This window comes from Manacus candei, unplaced genomic scaffold (genome assembly GCF_025592945.1).
Source record: "Manacus candei isolate 608988 ecotype Guabito, Panama unplaced genomic scaffold, ASM2559294v1 h1tg000053l, whole genome shotgun sequence".
Classification (NCBI taxonomy): Eukaryota; Metazoa; Chordata; class Aves; order Passeriformes; family Pipridae; genus Manacus; species Manacus candei.
The window spans coordinates 1204610-1220157 of NW_026138101.1; the positions used below are offsets into that span (position 1 = coordinate 1204610).

The window sequence follows — 15548 nt, forward strand, 5'->3', positions numbered from 1 at the left end:
ACTAAATGCACATAATGCCTCCCTCCCTTATTTAGCTTAAGCAGGATAAGAGGCAAAGAAGAGCTGCAGTAACAAGAGGACTTTGGAACTGGAGAAAGACCTGAAGAAAACAAGCCTTGGATTGCTTCCACTCAAGCCCAGAAGACAGAGTTGAGTGCAGCACACATTTGCATTGGCTGCAGGTACTCGGTGCTCATTTGCTAAAGAACAAAGTACCCAGTGCCAAGGAACAGAAATTAGGAGTGTGAGACAGTGCTGCAGCTCACCAGGTGTGTGAGTGAGGACAGACAACCACGATTAAAGGTAGGTTCATTACAGAGCTGAGAAGAGATCAAGCCCTGATGGGTCTTCAAAAGGTGCCAAGCTGGAGCACCACTGCAAGAGTGATGGCTGGATGTCAGTGCATGGAAAACAGGATGAGAACTGTCTTAAGAAAGTGAGAAAGAGGGGGAAATTGCCCAACCAAAGAGAAAACCCTTCACATAACAGTGTTGTTCCATTTGCTGGGGGTGGGTGTCTGATCATCTTGTACCATTGCTGACTAATAGCACAGCAGGATGTGGGGCCCGACAGGCACACCAGGGCTGATCCAAGGGGTGATATCTGGCAGCATTCTGGGGCAGAGACTGACTCTGCTCAGCTGGCACGTGACAACAGGGCTTCCAAAACTCCTGCCCTGTGTCTGGAGGCTGAGGTGGCAATGCCTCCTCTGGGAAGGGTTCAGATCTCTGGCCAGTGCCTGCCTGAGGTAGTGGCATGAGGTCAATCATCCACTGCCAGGGTGGTTTGGAACTGTGCCCTCTGTTTCTGTACCTCTGTTGCAGCTCTGTCACTGGCACAGCGAGAAGGGGCACTCTGTGGTCTGATGGGTCTGAAGGCACGAGAGGACACGGCCTGGGGGGCACACACAGGTCAAACCCCTGCAGTCAACTCTGCCAGGGTGAGGGTGAGCAGTTGCACTGAGCCCTTGGCAGGGCTGAGGGTACAGGGGTTCTGCCCAGCTCAAAGGACTTCTCGCTAGAGCCATCTCTCTTCTGACTTCTCCATGCAGGATCCAAGAGCAAGGTGTTTTCACATGGATTAATGCAGTTTTTGGCATTAGCAACAATGGTAAAACTTACCAGGCACCATGACTGGGCTTTTCAGCACTGTCTGGTTCTTACATGACGTAGCTAAATGGTCTCAGCTTGCACATGTGAATTTAATGGCACAAAAAAAAAATCTAATCTTTCCTTTAGACACACTGCCTTGTAACAAGGGTTATTCTAATTACTGCAATATATAGTTTCTACTGTGCTTTATCTATTCTGTCACATTCTCTATGATCCCCACATGAATTACATGTTGTTCTTTTGTGTTTTGGCAATCACTGATATGAAAGGCTGAGAATCTGTTAATTGGGGCACCTGCTCCCTGGAGGTTTTGCTCAGTATGAAACAGGATGACTATTAAGTTACCTTGGAGATATAGGGAAAATTTTAGTGTATATTAGCTCATGATGGCTTTAAAGAAAAGAAATGCTTTGTAGTTATATAATTCTTTTATCAGTTGGGGAAGGGAGGGGGTTCAGCTGTTAGGCTTCTGGGGTTTTAGTGATTCCAGTGGGAGCTGGGTGTCTAAATCCCACCAAAGGCTAACTCCCTTGGTGCTAACCAAGCCAACACTGCACACTGTAACCCCAAGGCAGGTTATAATCACTGGTGTTAATTACATTACACACTTAATTATAAATGTCCAGCTCTGTTTTACGTTCTGAATTTTCAACATGAAGTAACCAAAAAGTCTAAATGCTTTTTCTCTTCTTGTTTTGGACAGTTTATCATAAAAAGTACATCCAGCCACAGAACTGATGGTGATAGCCCACAATGGCATGTGGGAACAGTAAGCTGTGAAATGAGTAGTAAATAGTAAGATGTGCTGTTATATCCAGAGGAATTGTACTGGACTGGAGTAACTCACCCCTGCGGCCCCAGGGGCAGTGAAGGTCACTGGGCACTGGGAGCTGGATGAGTGGAGTCCAACCAGAGTCGTGGAGGTCAAGGAAGAGCATCCCAATGGCTTTGCAGCAGGAGCAATGACCCTTGCTTTGTTTCTGCAGGTGAGGAGGTTGTACTGAAGGCAGAAGGGACTGATCTGATTTGCTATTGCTGGTAAAAAAACATAACTGGGTTGAGGAGTGCAAGGTTACCGACTCACAGCAGAGTGCAATCCAGAACGTGTGGGGTTGGGGGAGACACAGGAAGGTTGAAAGAGCAGCACAAAACTTCTATCCAGCTAAAAACCATTCAGCATTTTCTATCTCTGTTAGTGTTTCATTGCTTGTGATTTCACTTTGTGCTTTTTCAAACACCTCTTCAGGCACGAGGCACAGCATTAGTTTAGGACAATGATTTCAGCTGAGACAAAAGGAGGTGACACACTTTGGCTGTGGCTTTCAGGTAATGACCTTTTGCTCAATTACACCACATGCTTCATGTACATTCTTTCAACCTCTACTTATTATGGACCACATGAAAAAATCCCTTTAGGTTCAAAGTCCAATAAAGCATCAGCAACAGGCAGAAGCTGGAGGAGGCAGTGGCAGTACAAGCTGCTGGAGATTGTACTCAAATGTTTCCTTCAACTGCTGCCCTCCCTCCCCAGCTTCTTCTATTCTCAGACGGATTAAAAGGCTATTTTCAGGGATATTCTATCTTCATGTGGCTATGTCACTTTAGATAACTTCCTAAAGGATCTAAAAAACAACTCACAGGAATTTCTGAAAGCCAACAGGCTCTAACTTTATGCTGGAAGAAGAATTCCCTAGTAAAGAGACATTTGTTCAGCCTGATTCTGCATTGTTTGTGCACTTTTTGTGTCTGGCTGTTCTCTACAAGCTCAACAGATGGTGGTAGGTGGGAAAGGTGGTCAGGTGAAGCAGAAAGGAAGTGCAACAAAAATTCATTCGAGCTCCTGCCCACATTTCATTCTGGGAACATCTACCCCGAGTTTGGCTCAAGGCAGCCTTTGTAATGGAAATGGGCCTTTAGAGGGCAAATTATAGTTATTACCTGAATATTCAGCTGCTGATTTCTTGTGTGGTCCGACCTTAATCTTGTGTGGTCAAACCATCACTGAGAGTGTTCAAGGCCAGGTTGAGGGAGCCCTGAGCAACCTGGAAGGTAGAAGGTGTCCCTGCCCATGGTGGGGGGGATTGGAATGATCTTTAGATCATTCAAGAAGTGATCTTTAAAGTCCCTTCCAACCCAAACCGTTCTATGAGTCTATGATTCTATTTACCTCTCTAATCTCCAGATTCTCCTTCCAAACCCACGTCATGATGATGATGATGATGATGATGAAGGCTGTAATTTCTCTCTCTCACTAAGAGCAACCTGGGAATTTCTGGTATTTTCCACAGGCTCTTCCAGTCCTTTGTCAGTAGTCCTCCCTTCCTGCTGTGCTGCATCAGCAAGGTCTACGTCCAGACAGAAGGTAAAAGCCCATACATCCTTTATTTGAGCATTTCACAAATAAATTACAAGTTTCTTTGCAACCACGTCATAAATCAAAACGTTTATTTACACCTCAGAAACAGCAAGCAATTCAGCAACTAGGGCCCAAAGGAACGATTAACTGGAAAAGTAACTGAATTAAGTATCTTTAAAATCAAACAAAATATTTTCTTCCTTGCTTGAACTTCAAGAAAAAGAAAGAAAATCATAAAAAAGAAAAAATATTGATGGCAACTTAAAAAGACAAGCGTTGTTATGGGGTAGATGTGATTTACAGGAGGGTTCTGTCTGAAATGGCAGTAAAAACACAGCTTGTTTGTACTGAGTTCACCATCACAGTCCACCAGACAGGGTCTTATTCTCCAGTCCCAACCCCAGGCAGGGTGTGAATGGGACACACACTCAGTCTGGCCTTTGGCTACGTTCATTTTAACCCCAGATTATCAGATACAGTCATGTGCTGATGCAGAGGAGGAGTGTAATGTTCAAGGCTGGACGAAGCTTTCCCAAACAGCTGTCCCACTGAAAGCACAGGAATGCAGAATTCTGCCTCTAACCCCTTCCCTTTCCACTACTGGTGACCTGCTGATAAACAGACAACTAAAAATGAGTCAGTAAACAATTATGCATATCTTCAAATGATATAATTATGTTAAGAGGGGACAGCTAAAGGCAGTATAAATACAACATGAGAGTTGGGATAAGTCTGGGTTTTACTTTGTGGGTTCTTTTGCCTTTTTTCTTTGCTTTAAATCAGATTAGTCCAGCACATGTAACACATGCTGTCCCTTAACTCACATTTTCATCCATAACTGAAGGAATTAAACTGCTTATTCCAAGTCTCCATGCTGCATCAGTCTCCCTCCACCTGCATATATTATATATATATATTTATATGTGTATATCTCTATATATCTACATATATACACACATAGCAGTTGTGCAACTAGTAACTTTCCACTGAGAGTGCATGAGTACATCCATTCCATGTGGACAAGCACAAACCAGTTCGTGTATCCCAGGGGGAAGCAAGAGGTGTGTGGTCAGTGGGTTATGTGCTTTACACAGGAAATAATCAGCTATATCTGCTTTAGGTAGAATGGTTATAACGATAATTACTAGAGTACTTTGCATATTAATTCTAAAGATTATAGATCACAGAGTTAATTGAAAGAAAATAATTGCTATTTTATTTATCTTTTTGCTAGCATTGGACAGTATCTCTCAGACAACTGAATTTCTAGAGATGCAATAAAAGCAAGATAGAATCAGAGTTTTGCTTTCGACTTGGTGTTCTCAAGTTGATGTGACTTTAATATAATTTATGTTGTGAGAGGTTTTTTTTTTTAAATTAAATAAGACATTATTGAATTCATTCTGAAAATAACTTGGCCTTTAGACAAAGTGTTGTAAAGTTATTTGTGTACAGATTTCTGCTGTTTCAAGGGGCTGAGTGCATTAGTAACATTTGAGAAGAAAATTGGCAGCTTTCTCAGTATTCCAAACAGGAGATCTTTACAAAAGGAAAGACAAAAGTTGTCAGTATAATATGTCTTTTTCTAGCGATAAGACATTTAATCAAGGACCCTAAAAACTGATTGTAAGTCCATAATTTAATAGATGAGGTTTGTATTACAGTGATCCTGAACTTGAGTGACTACGCAAGGGAACAGGACAAATTATTTGGCCACAGCCACTCGAAATAAAGGTTAAACCCAATTATTCTTGGTGCCTCAGAGACACATTGAAGTGGTCAGTGAAGGACACGAGGCATCTGAGCTGTAGGTTCTCTGTATGCCACAAAAGACAGACTTCTGATACTGTGTAAGCACTCGGCAACCCTGTGACAAATATTGCAGCTTTACTGTGCAGAGCCCACCAGTAAAAGCAATATGTGGGGAGGTTTAGATGAAAAATTTCATCTGAGTATGATTAACTGAGTCTCAGTTCCAGCAATGGAGTTGCTCTTTGATTTACAGCAGTGTAAACATGATGAGAACAGGGCTCAGAGGGTGCATTAGCCAGTGTTCCACTCTTACCTAATTTTCCTTGATACCCAGCAGGAAATTCAGCTCCTTTTCCCTTTGTTTTACTCTTCAGCTCTACAGTTACTGAACAAAATGTACATTAATAAATGCACACAGATATCTTGTAAAAACACACACGAGGTGTACAAAGGGTTCAATTAGCAAGTGCACCAAATACGAGATCTTTCTCTTGCCAAGAAACTCCTCTCACTGATGGTTATTCCCAATTTTTGTTTCAATGGCAGATTTCAAGTGAAATGATTTTTAAACAAAAAGTTTTGTGCATGTTAGAAAATGATAATCAAGTTCCCTGCCTTTCCAACTCTAGGCAGCATTATGTATCTACAAACACAGACAGAAACAAATGTTGTAGTGATTAAATAGCTACGTAGGAATAAGTGGTATGTCATAAAAACAGCAAGCTTGGCTGAATAGATGTTAAACATAATTAACTATTAAAATAATACAACCAATTTTGTAAATTTTCTATTTTTTTCATTATACTGTAGAAAAAAACCCAAACAAATAAATTATTGTTGCTCCTTTGTTTCAGGAAATGGGCATCATTTTTTTTGAGCCAGAGATGACAACCTTCTTCAGGGAGGAAATCTCAGCTTCTGACACGGTTCCTCCTTGTGTAACGCTGCAGGACGTGCCACGGACTTGTGTTACATGTTCTCAGGTACAGAGAAGGAGAAACATTAACATGGCAGCTTCATCTTCTCTTTGCATGCTCAGGTAAGTCCAGTGATCAGCTCTGTGTGAAGCCCAGACACATGGTAAAGGCTGGGAGGCTTTAATGTGGGTGCAGAGATAAAGGGGAACGTGACTGAAGGCTTTGATGCATCTTGGTTCAGAGTTTCAGCCACCTCTCTGCACGTCCAAAGGTTGCAGAGTTATCCAAGAAGAAAGATCTCTTATCCTTGGGCACAGAGTGGTAGAAAGAGTTCTTCCCATTGTCAGCGTAGTTCCAGGCAGAAGAGCTTTTCCTTTGTTCCTCATTTTGGATGGAACGACCCAAAAAATGCCCTGTGAGCCTTGGTTTAAAGGAGGGAAGGGCAGCTTTCTCTGGTGCTCAATAGAAATGACACCAATGTCAAGGGGTGTCTTTCCAGGGTTTTGCTGGATAGAGAGAGGAAGAAAGCAAGTAGAAAAAGAGTATTTGTGGGGGAGGATATTATAATTTCTTTTATTGAAGATAGAGGTTTTGTAGATCAAAGCACAGGGTGCAGAAAATCTTTGGGTGCAACATACATGTCGGAAATTCAGTGGTGTTATACATTGGTTGAGTTTTTTTTTCCCTTCTGAAAAATTTTGCTTGAAAATAATATATATATTTTTTTAAAAAGACGAGTGATTGTTGATGACAAAGCAGCAGCATATGGTTATCACAAGGCATGGGCAGAGAACGAGAACCAGAAGCTTGCCCATGTTAGTGTTTGAGATCAGGCACTTCCCTGCTGGAATGCCTGCAGCTGCCAATAGCCCACTCCTGATGTCTTTGACCAAGAGAAGCCCCTGCAAACCCCGAAGTACCACTTTGGTAACTGAGACACCGAGAGCCTCCTGCAAGAGAAACGGGGTCAGGGGGAGGTTTCACTTGGTCAGAACTGCAGGAGTTAAGCTGAAAGAGAAAAATAAGTTCCTGTCTGAAGGCAGCTCATATCTTATCAGGAAATCTACAACGTTAGGAAAGCTCACAACACAAACTCATTTTTCCTCTGTCGCTGTTGTTATTACTCCTTTTGATTAAAAAAAGAAAGAAAAAAAAAACCTGTTTCATATTTGGTACAATACAGGAAGTCAGAGAAAAGCTATTGTACAGCAAATTTTAACCACCAACACACATTTAATATCTAGTGTAGCATTATGGAAAACCAAATGTATGTTTGGACTTTTTAATGCTTCCAAAAATCTTTACTATTGAAACATAGATGTGGTGGGGAAGATATGCTCATAATCTCACTGTAGTAAAGATGACATACAGTATGACTCATAAGTACTGTAAAAATGCTAACTAAAGAATGCAGCTGCAAAGTTCTATTGCATAAGGAAGCTTTCTTGTTTAAACTTTAAATAAGCAAGTTTATTAAAATATTCTAAGACACTTACCTTACCCTAGTTACTGGCAAGCTCTAATAAAAGCCACAGTCTGTCACTAGTATACTTTTTTGTGTTAATTTTATAAAAATTTGGTGTGAGCTTTGATGGATCATTTACAATTTATTAACAAGATGATCATCATCGTACAGTTAGAAGGGTTTTTCTGACCTTACATGCTCACAGAATAAAAAAAGGATCCATATTCATATAGAACGAACACCCTTTTTTTTTCCCATGTCTGCAAACGAGTGTGGTAAGTTTACACACACAAAGAAATGCTCTTGTTACTCTTAACTGGAAACTGTGTGTACATGTGTATGTATGTATATATATATTCAAAAGTATATATATAATGTGTGTTTGTGAGGATATTTATAGAATGGGGCATCTGTGACCTCCTGGAGCTCACGTGGGGGACGGGGCAGCGCAGGGGCTGAGAGAGAGACCAGTGCTCTGGGAAACACTGAGCTTCTGCTGCTTGGATCAGCTGCTCACCTGCAGGTATCTGCTCACCTCCCCCTGTGTGCAGAGCTGACAAAGGCTGAAATGTTGTCAGCAGCCCCAGCAAATGATTTACCCCCTTTAGCCCCTCTAAAATCAGGCCCAGCTGTAGGCGGTGACCCTCCCAGCTGGCTGCTCCTCCTGGGTCATAAACTCCATTTGGGGCAGAAGGAAAGCAGTTCAGATCAGGAACAAGCCCAGGGGACTTGCATTTCTTGTTTGCTGAACCTGAGGTACGAGAAGAGCCATGTCAGAGCCCTGGGCCTGCCTGGTTTGTGTCAGCACAGTGGTGGGATGGCAACGGGGTCTCTCCTCCTGGCCACACTATAAACAGCAAATACAGTAGGTTTAGCCATGGTAGAACAGGTACAATTCATCTGTGGCTGTATTATTCTGCTTTCTCCCTCGATCCAGATGAATATTTTATAAAAGCTAAACCTGTGGTAGAACTCTCTATATAAATATATATATATACATACACTCATACATATACAAATACTAACCCACAGACAAAATATTTTCTGAACAGTTGAATAGCAACAAGTCAACAGATAGAAAAAAATGGAGTCAATCTGTTTTCTGCTCCCCCAGGGTCGGGTTTAGATGTCATGGTCTTTTAACATTCAGAGAAAATTGGCGTAAACCTTGTGTCTGGCAAGAGGAATCCATGGAGAAAGGGAAGTGGGGCAGAAGCCCTCGAACACCAAGGTACAGTCGGACAGATTGAGTGAGGTTGCAAATTAAACTGGAGCAACTGAGGCCGAGTAGTGAAGAACAGTAACTGTAAACTGCAATCTTCAGATCTGACGGTTTCCTTCTTCTCGTTGCCGTGGCAACTCGGCAGGACAGCTTCGAGTGGCAGGAATTCTTACAGACCTAAAGGACGGGAGATGGGGGTGAGTATTGCTGGGCAAATCACAGGAGCTTTTAACTGTTTGGTTTTTTTTTTTTTCCCCCAATTAAATCACTGATTGAGTGCACATACGTTGCCAGTAATTAAATATAAATTATCTGGGTTCAGAAGCAATTATTTGTGAAGGTAGAAATCTCCAAGAGGAAAACCCCAAATGTCACCTGGGGCATTCAGAGACACTGTAGCACAATTCTGGAAGATGTAGTGAGGAGGTGTGAGCACAAATCCCAAGCCAGGACCTGTTTGTCCCCCTTTGACAATTCGATCACTGCAAGAGCACAAGGAAATGCCAGTGAGTCCCTCCCTCACTTGCACATACACTGACAAGTAAGGAGCAAACAGACAATATCTTTTGAAAAATAACACATTTATAGTGCCTTATAGTTTATGAATAAACCAGAGAATAAGAAACTTTGTATATCATATTAATGTTGCCATAGAAGTATAAATCTTATGTGGATTTTTTTTTATTTAAATGAAGAGAAAGTGGCACAACTTGAATTCTTTTGCCTATTTTAGATGGGCACTCTGATGATACCAAGGCAGTAAAGAAATTCAGGAAAGAGAGTTGAGGAGTAAAAGTAACATTAGTTGTAGCTAATGTGTCATTTTCCTGCAATTTTGCTTAGACACCAGTAAATTGCAAATATTCAGCTTTGCAGTAAAACCACATAAGAATAGTAAGAACAGTGTTGGCAAAACACATAATTAAACTGGATTGTTTCTCAAACAAAACAAAACTTCTGAATCTACAGTGTTTTACTGGTTGTAGTGGTTTTGGCTGGGATGGAGTTAATTTTCTTTACAGTAGCTCGTACAGTGATGTGTTTGGGATTTGTGACCAAAACAGTGTTGATAACACAGTAGTATTTTATTTATTGCTGGGCAGTGCTTACACAATATCAAGGTGTTTACTGTTCCACCAGGGAGCAGCCTGGGGGGCACAGAGACTTGGGAGGGGACACAGCCAGGACAGCCAACCCCACCTGTCCCACACCATGTGGTGTCACACTCAGCCTATAAAACCAGGGGAAAGACACATCCAGGCTCATCCAGAAAATGTTTTTCTAATATCTGTTGCATTTGTAGACTTAAAAGATTCAATATCAATAGTTTTGTCACAAGCACAGACACATGCAGCACAAATAGGAAGGTAATGGTCAGTGTTGGGTGTTGCTTGTGCACTTCAATAAGTTTTAATTATCTGTTTGTCCTTTGGGACAAATCGAGTTTAATATAATTGTTGATTGTTTTACTTTATCTGTTTCTTTCTTGTTATCATTTGATTTGACATCAATATTGAATTTTTCTAGCTGGGGCTTGTCCAGATGGGCTGAGCAGCAAAGCAGGCACCTGGATGGCCCTCACCTGCCTGGTCTTTCCCTGCAGCACCACTTCAGCTTTGGAAAACAAAGGTTAAGTAAAGCAAATTACACAAGTGTAAGAAATCTATGGAGGGACTGATGGATGGGGCTCACTGAAGCGAGAAGTTTCACTGAGATTTCCAAACTAGCTGAAATCTGGAATTGCTTGGTATGTAGGTTTTTAGCATGCTGCTTAAAGAAAACGTCTGGCCACAGAATCAGGATCCTGACTTACATATAGGAGATTTATGGCCATGACTGCCAAAGTGTGGATATATTTGGATTAGGGATTCCAGCTAGGACTAAATTCTCATAAACAACCTGATCTCCTGGGTTGGTGCAAAGCAAGAATTTGGGACTCTGATCTCACAGACCACCTGAAAAATAGCATTTCCAGATCTCAACAGAGCTTAGTGTCATTAAAGGGCATTTGTTTAAACCTGGCTCAAAAGAACTATTGGATTGGCAAAGCTACTCTGAATCCTTAGGAGATCCCTGGAGGTCTTCCTGGTAAGGACAGGCACTTGTAGATGATAAATGAACAGCAGCTGAGGCACTGAATTTCTGTACAATCCATAGAAACTTCACCAGAGGAATCTGTCAGCACAAAATTTATAAGTATCACACAAATTCAAGCAGCCAGTGACTGCTTCACCAACAGCTTGTAAATAAAGGGCAGTGTTTGGTGATTTATGTGCAGACCTGAAGAAAAGCTTGTATATTTTACATCATATTGACAGATATAATGAATGTTACTCCCTTCTCATACACCTTGCCTTTCCTGAGTAAATGATGTATAAAAACTAGTTAGTTCAACCTTAATTATGAATCTGTTCTTTCCTGTGCCAGTTCTTTGTGTTGAAGACCAGTTTCTCTCTCTCTCACAATATAAGCACTTTTTGATCCTCCCTGTTACCCCACCTACCTCTTCAAGCACCACCCCATCCCCTTACCCTTTTACCTCAAAGCTCTGCTGTCCCTGGCCAGACTTTCTTTCTACTGAAATTGCTTCTCAACTTCACCTTCCTGATCTATCATCCCCCTTCCACTCATTTAATCACGTGCCTGGAAAGCTGATATTCCCTTGGTTCCTGTGATTATCTCCTCCTGTCATTTTACTATGATTTCTCTAATCGTTTTTCCATCGTGTCCTTCTGTCTCATCTCTCCCTTCCATTTTTTTTGGGAAACTCTTTTTCCCCCCACTTTAACTGCTTCCCTTTCTCTGTGACACCATTCCTAACCCCTCAGCAACCACATCAGTGCTGACAGTCCAGAGATCTTACTCTCTTTTCCTGCTTTTCCATTTAGTCCAAAGTGTCAGCCTCTAGCCCTGATACCTTTTGCATGTTTAGCTGACAGCTCTACAGAGCTAAAACTCAGCTCTTAAATCTTTCCCCTAAAGCACTCCCTTCTAGTTCTTCCTTTGATTGCTCAGGACAACATTATCATCCTGCCTCTTGTTCAAGCCTAGAAACAGAAGCAAACAGGAGGAGGTTTTTGTCATGGAATCTTCTCTCCAGGTCTGTATATTTAGCTTATGTCAATCTAGAGGATTCTTTTTCACACATTGTCCCAAAGAGCTTTCTCTAGCCATTCAAACAGCTAAATCTCCTACCTAGGCTCTCCTCAGTGAGCAGGTTTGCAGCATCTTTTCTGAGCCCTTGACAAATTGAAGCTCCTGTGTGCTCATACCCTGTCAGTTTTTGCTGTACAGAGCCTTTTCCTCGTCTGCCACTTTGACAAAACCTCTGCAGCTGCGACTCCTTCACGGCCTCTTCCCTACTGCACACGTGTCCCTGGATTATCTCTACATGACCTGTTTTCCTCCCATTCATAGCTTTCACTGACATGTTTTCAAAGAAACCTGTGATATGGGAGGAGCTCCCTGCAAGCCTCCATAAAATGCTGTCTCCTAACAGCTGCTTTTGCTGACACCTCTGCAAAACTCTTGGCCTTGGCAAAGGGGGCCAAGAGTGCTGTGAATTCAGCTCAGCCCTTTCACCAGCCTCGGCTGAAGTTGTGTTAAAAGAATTACCTTGTTCCAAACACTGCCTGGAAGAACAGTAGGTCTCTGCTTGTTAATCCACCCTTTTGTAAAGGTGGATTGCTGAAGGGGTGGGGTTTGCCTCTAAAAATCAGATTCAACCTTCAAAATTATGGGCTCTAAAACCTCAGTAGATAACCAGCTTTGGTAAGTAAGAATACACAAGTTCAAATCTATCTTGGCTCTTTCTATTGCACATAAAGGTGATAAAAAATTGCTTCTGTCCTATAGAGAAGTTAGTTTAAATTTTAGTTTCTGTGGTTTTAATAGAGAGGGTCAGTTACTGATTTTTTTCCTACAAATAGTCTGATATAGTCATGTAAATTGTTATTGGCCAAACATTCTGGCCAGTAACTCCCTTAACACAAAATCTGCAGAAATCAGGAACAACCACAGATTGTACAGAAAAAATCAATGTTGAATCTGCTGAAACCAACACAACTACTCTGTTATAAAATCTGATAAGTCTCTGGTCCATATTTAAAATCTCTCTTCTCCCAGATGGATTTCCAATGTCTGTTATTTTCTCTGTAGGAATTGTAGTTTTCTTGTTTGCTTTTGTTTTTCTTTATTCTCCCTATAAAGAAGGACCAAATGAAAGTTCCAGAAAAGCACACACCCAGCCAAATTATTAGCATCTACTTCTTATTTGAGCTCTGTTTCTAAAGAGCTATCCTAAAGAATCCTAGTATTGATCCACTACTTCAATGGGGTTGTATTTGTTTTTAGTTTTTTTAACCTATTCTTATGTATTTTAGAATACATATGATTTAAAGTTTGCAGATGGCAACAACACATAGAAGATATTAGTACTTAAAGAACACTGTGAGCATAAAATGTGCAAATAATGTGTGCAAGAGACACATTTGCTGATCAGGGTGAACAATTTCTTTTAAGAATTTAATGCCCTAGTAAACCTGTGCCTGGCAGATCTGCAGAGTAATGATAATTACACCTAGTAATAATTTTATTTTCTTTTTATTAGCTCTGTCTCCATAACTGGTCTCAGCACTCAAGAATTATTACAACACCATGTGTTGTTTCAGATGTGATTTCTGTGCCTACAACAGGTAATTTTTTTGCCCAAAGCTGGAGACCTGCAAGCCACAAAGGTGGGGCTGCATCTTTGCTCTCACCTGGCCACCCCCCACCTTTCCCTGAAGGGATCTGGGGGATGCACAAGCACCACTAAACCAGCACTTCTATATGGACTTATTTCTCCAGAAATCTCTCCCACTGAAGTCTTTAATGTGATCCCCACTAATTTTATCTCACAGTTCTCTGCTCTACCTCTTCAACACCTGACAGATACGTTCCTTTTAAGATAACAGTCAAACAGCAAGATAACAGTGAAAAAACCAGGGTTATGGCTCTGTGTTTGCTGTCAGAATTATTACTGGCCTGGTTAATGGTCTCAGATAAGAAAGCAGAGCACATTACAAACAGCTGGTGTCTGTTAGCACTCGTGCTCTGGCAGTGGAAGATGATGTTTGCTTTTGCTGATGTACTAATAGTGCTACTAATAATTAATATTAATAATAATGCTATAGGAATAGAGGGCTAGGTAGATGGTTTAGGGAAGGGAGACTCGTAATTTAGAAACTTAAGTGGAATAAACCCCTGTTTTTATTTCCACTGAAGTCTGTTGATGTTGGCTGTGCTTGGAAAGTCAAAAGAGTTGTTGATGTTGGTCACAAACTGCACAGGACAGACCTGAATTGTCATTGGTTTGGAAAAGGTGCAAGCCAAGTGTTTATAATACTGATTTTTTTAAGGACTACAGCTACCTGCTTGTTTCACAGTGGGCTAACTCAAGGTTTACTCCTTATGTTGATCCCCATGAGAGAAGAAAATGGAGGAAAAAACCACACAGAGCACTTTAAGACAAGATTTCACAACGCCCCATCCCAAGAAAAATGCAACTGGTAGCCTGTAACCTCATTCTCTGTGGTTCAGGTTGCCAAGAGCTCATATTCCAGCAGAACCCTTCCCATCAGCCAACAAGCAACTCCTGATCTCAGAAAATTCTTTGGAATGTCCCAGGGACTCCAAGCCTCCCTGCTGCAGCCTTAGCTTTCTCTGAACATATTTCTATATTAGTGATTCAATTCCCTGCTTATTTTAAAGAAACAGGTCTAAATTGAGTAATTAAAAGCCTCTGAAAGATGTGTTTCTCCTGAGACCAAAATCATCCCCCATTACACAGACTCTGCTTCTACACTGCAGTTAAAACCTCATAAAAATTAAAGGCATTTAAGTTTCACGCTGACCCTCTGTACAGGAATGAGCTTTATCCACGATGCGTTCATCCTTTAATTCCCATTAAAATATGAGAGTTAATGCAGCTAGAGTTTGGAGTTCAGCTCATGCATGCTCCATTTCTTTCAATTACCCTTTCATCAGAAATATTATATTAATTTTGCATAATTAGAAGCCTGCATTACATCATGGACTTCATCGAAACCCCAGTAACGCTGAAGAGGTAATGCAAAAATGAGAGAAGAGATCAGAACTGTGTTTCTGATTAGGCAGCTAATCAACACCCAGGTACTTCTTTCCTGGATTTACCAGCTATAAAAGGTCATTAATTAGATACACAGTTATTAGTTTAGCCTTCATGTAGAACTTAGAGAAATATAAATGATTTTCATGTGCATCACTGGTTGATTAGTCACCTGTAGTTTTCAACACAGAAGTTTCCCAGTGTCTGCACCATATGCCTTTAAATTATATTTCACCCCAAATCTCATTGAATTTGAAAGACTGAAACAACTATTCCCAGGTGGATACCCTGTGTCCTCATTCCTGCAATTGAACACTTTGGGGTTAGTTGTCAGCCAGAGCAGTAGGTATGATGATTGTGGCTGGAGGAACTGGTGATCTCACCGGGCAGCAACACCCTGGGGAAAAGTTTATAAGGAACTTTTAAACTTTTATAAGGAACTCATTTACAGCAGTAAATGAGTTTATCCCGAAAATTTGCAGCTAATGACATAATATATAATTTGTCTTCCATTTATGTGAGAAATGATTTCAAAGTTCTTAATGACAGGAAAAACACTGTCTGCATTAGTGCTGTGTGTGAAATGAGTGTCTCATG

The 15548-nt window shown here is 41.1% G+C and overlaps 1 protein-coding gene across 2 annotated transcripts in view; it reads right to left on the reverse strand.

The window, feature by feature from the left end:
* Nucleotides 1-3475: 3475 nt before the first annotated feature.
* CDH13 (cadherin 13) overlaps nucleotides 3476-15548 on the reverse strand; it is a 446130-nt gene continuing 434057 nt past the window's right edge. For both annotated transcript variants that reach the window (XM_051801744.1, XM_051801745.1), the window contains one exon: nucleotides 3476-9001. In XM_051801744.1, coding sequence (XP_051657704.1) covers nucleotides 8994-9001 — 8 coding nt within the window. In that variant the 3' untranslated portion in view covers nucleotides 3476-8993. The remainder of the gene's footprint in view (nucleotides 9002-15548) is intronic.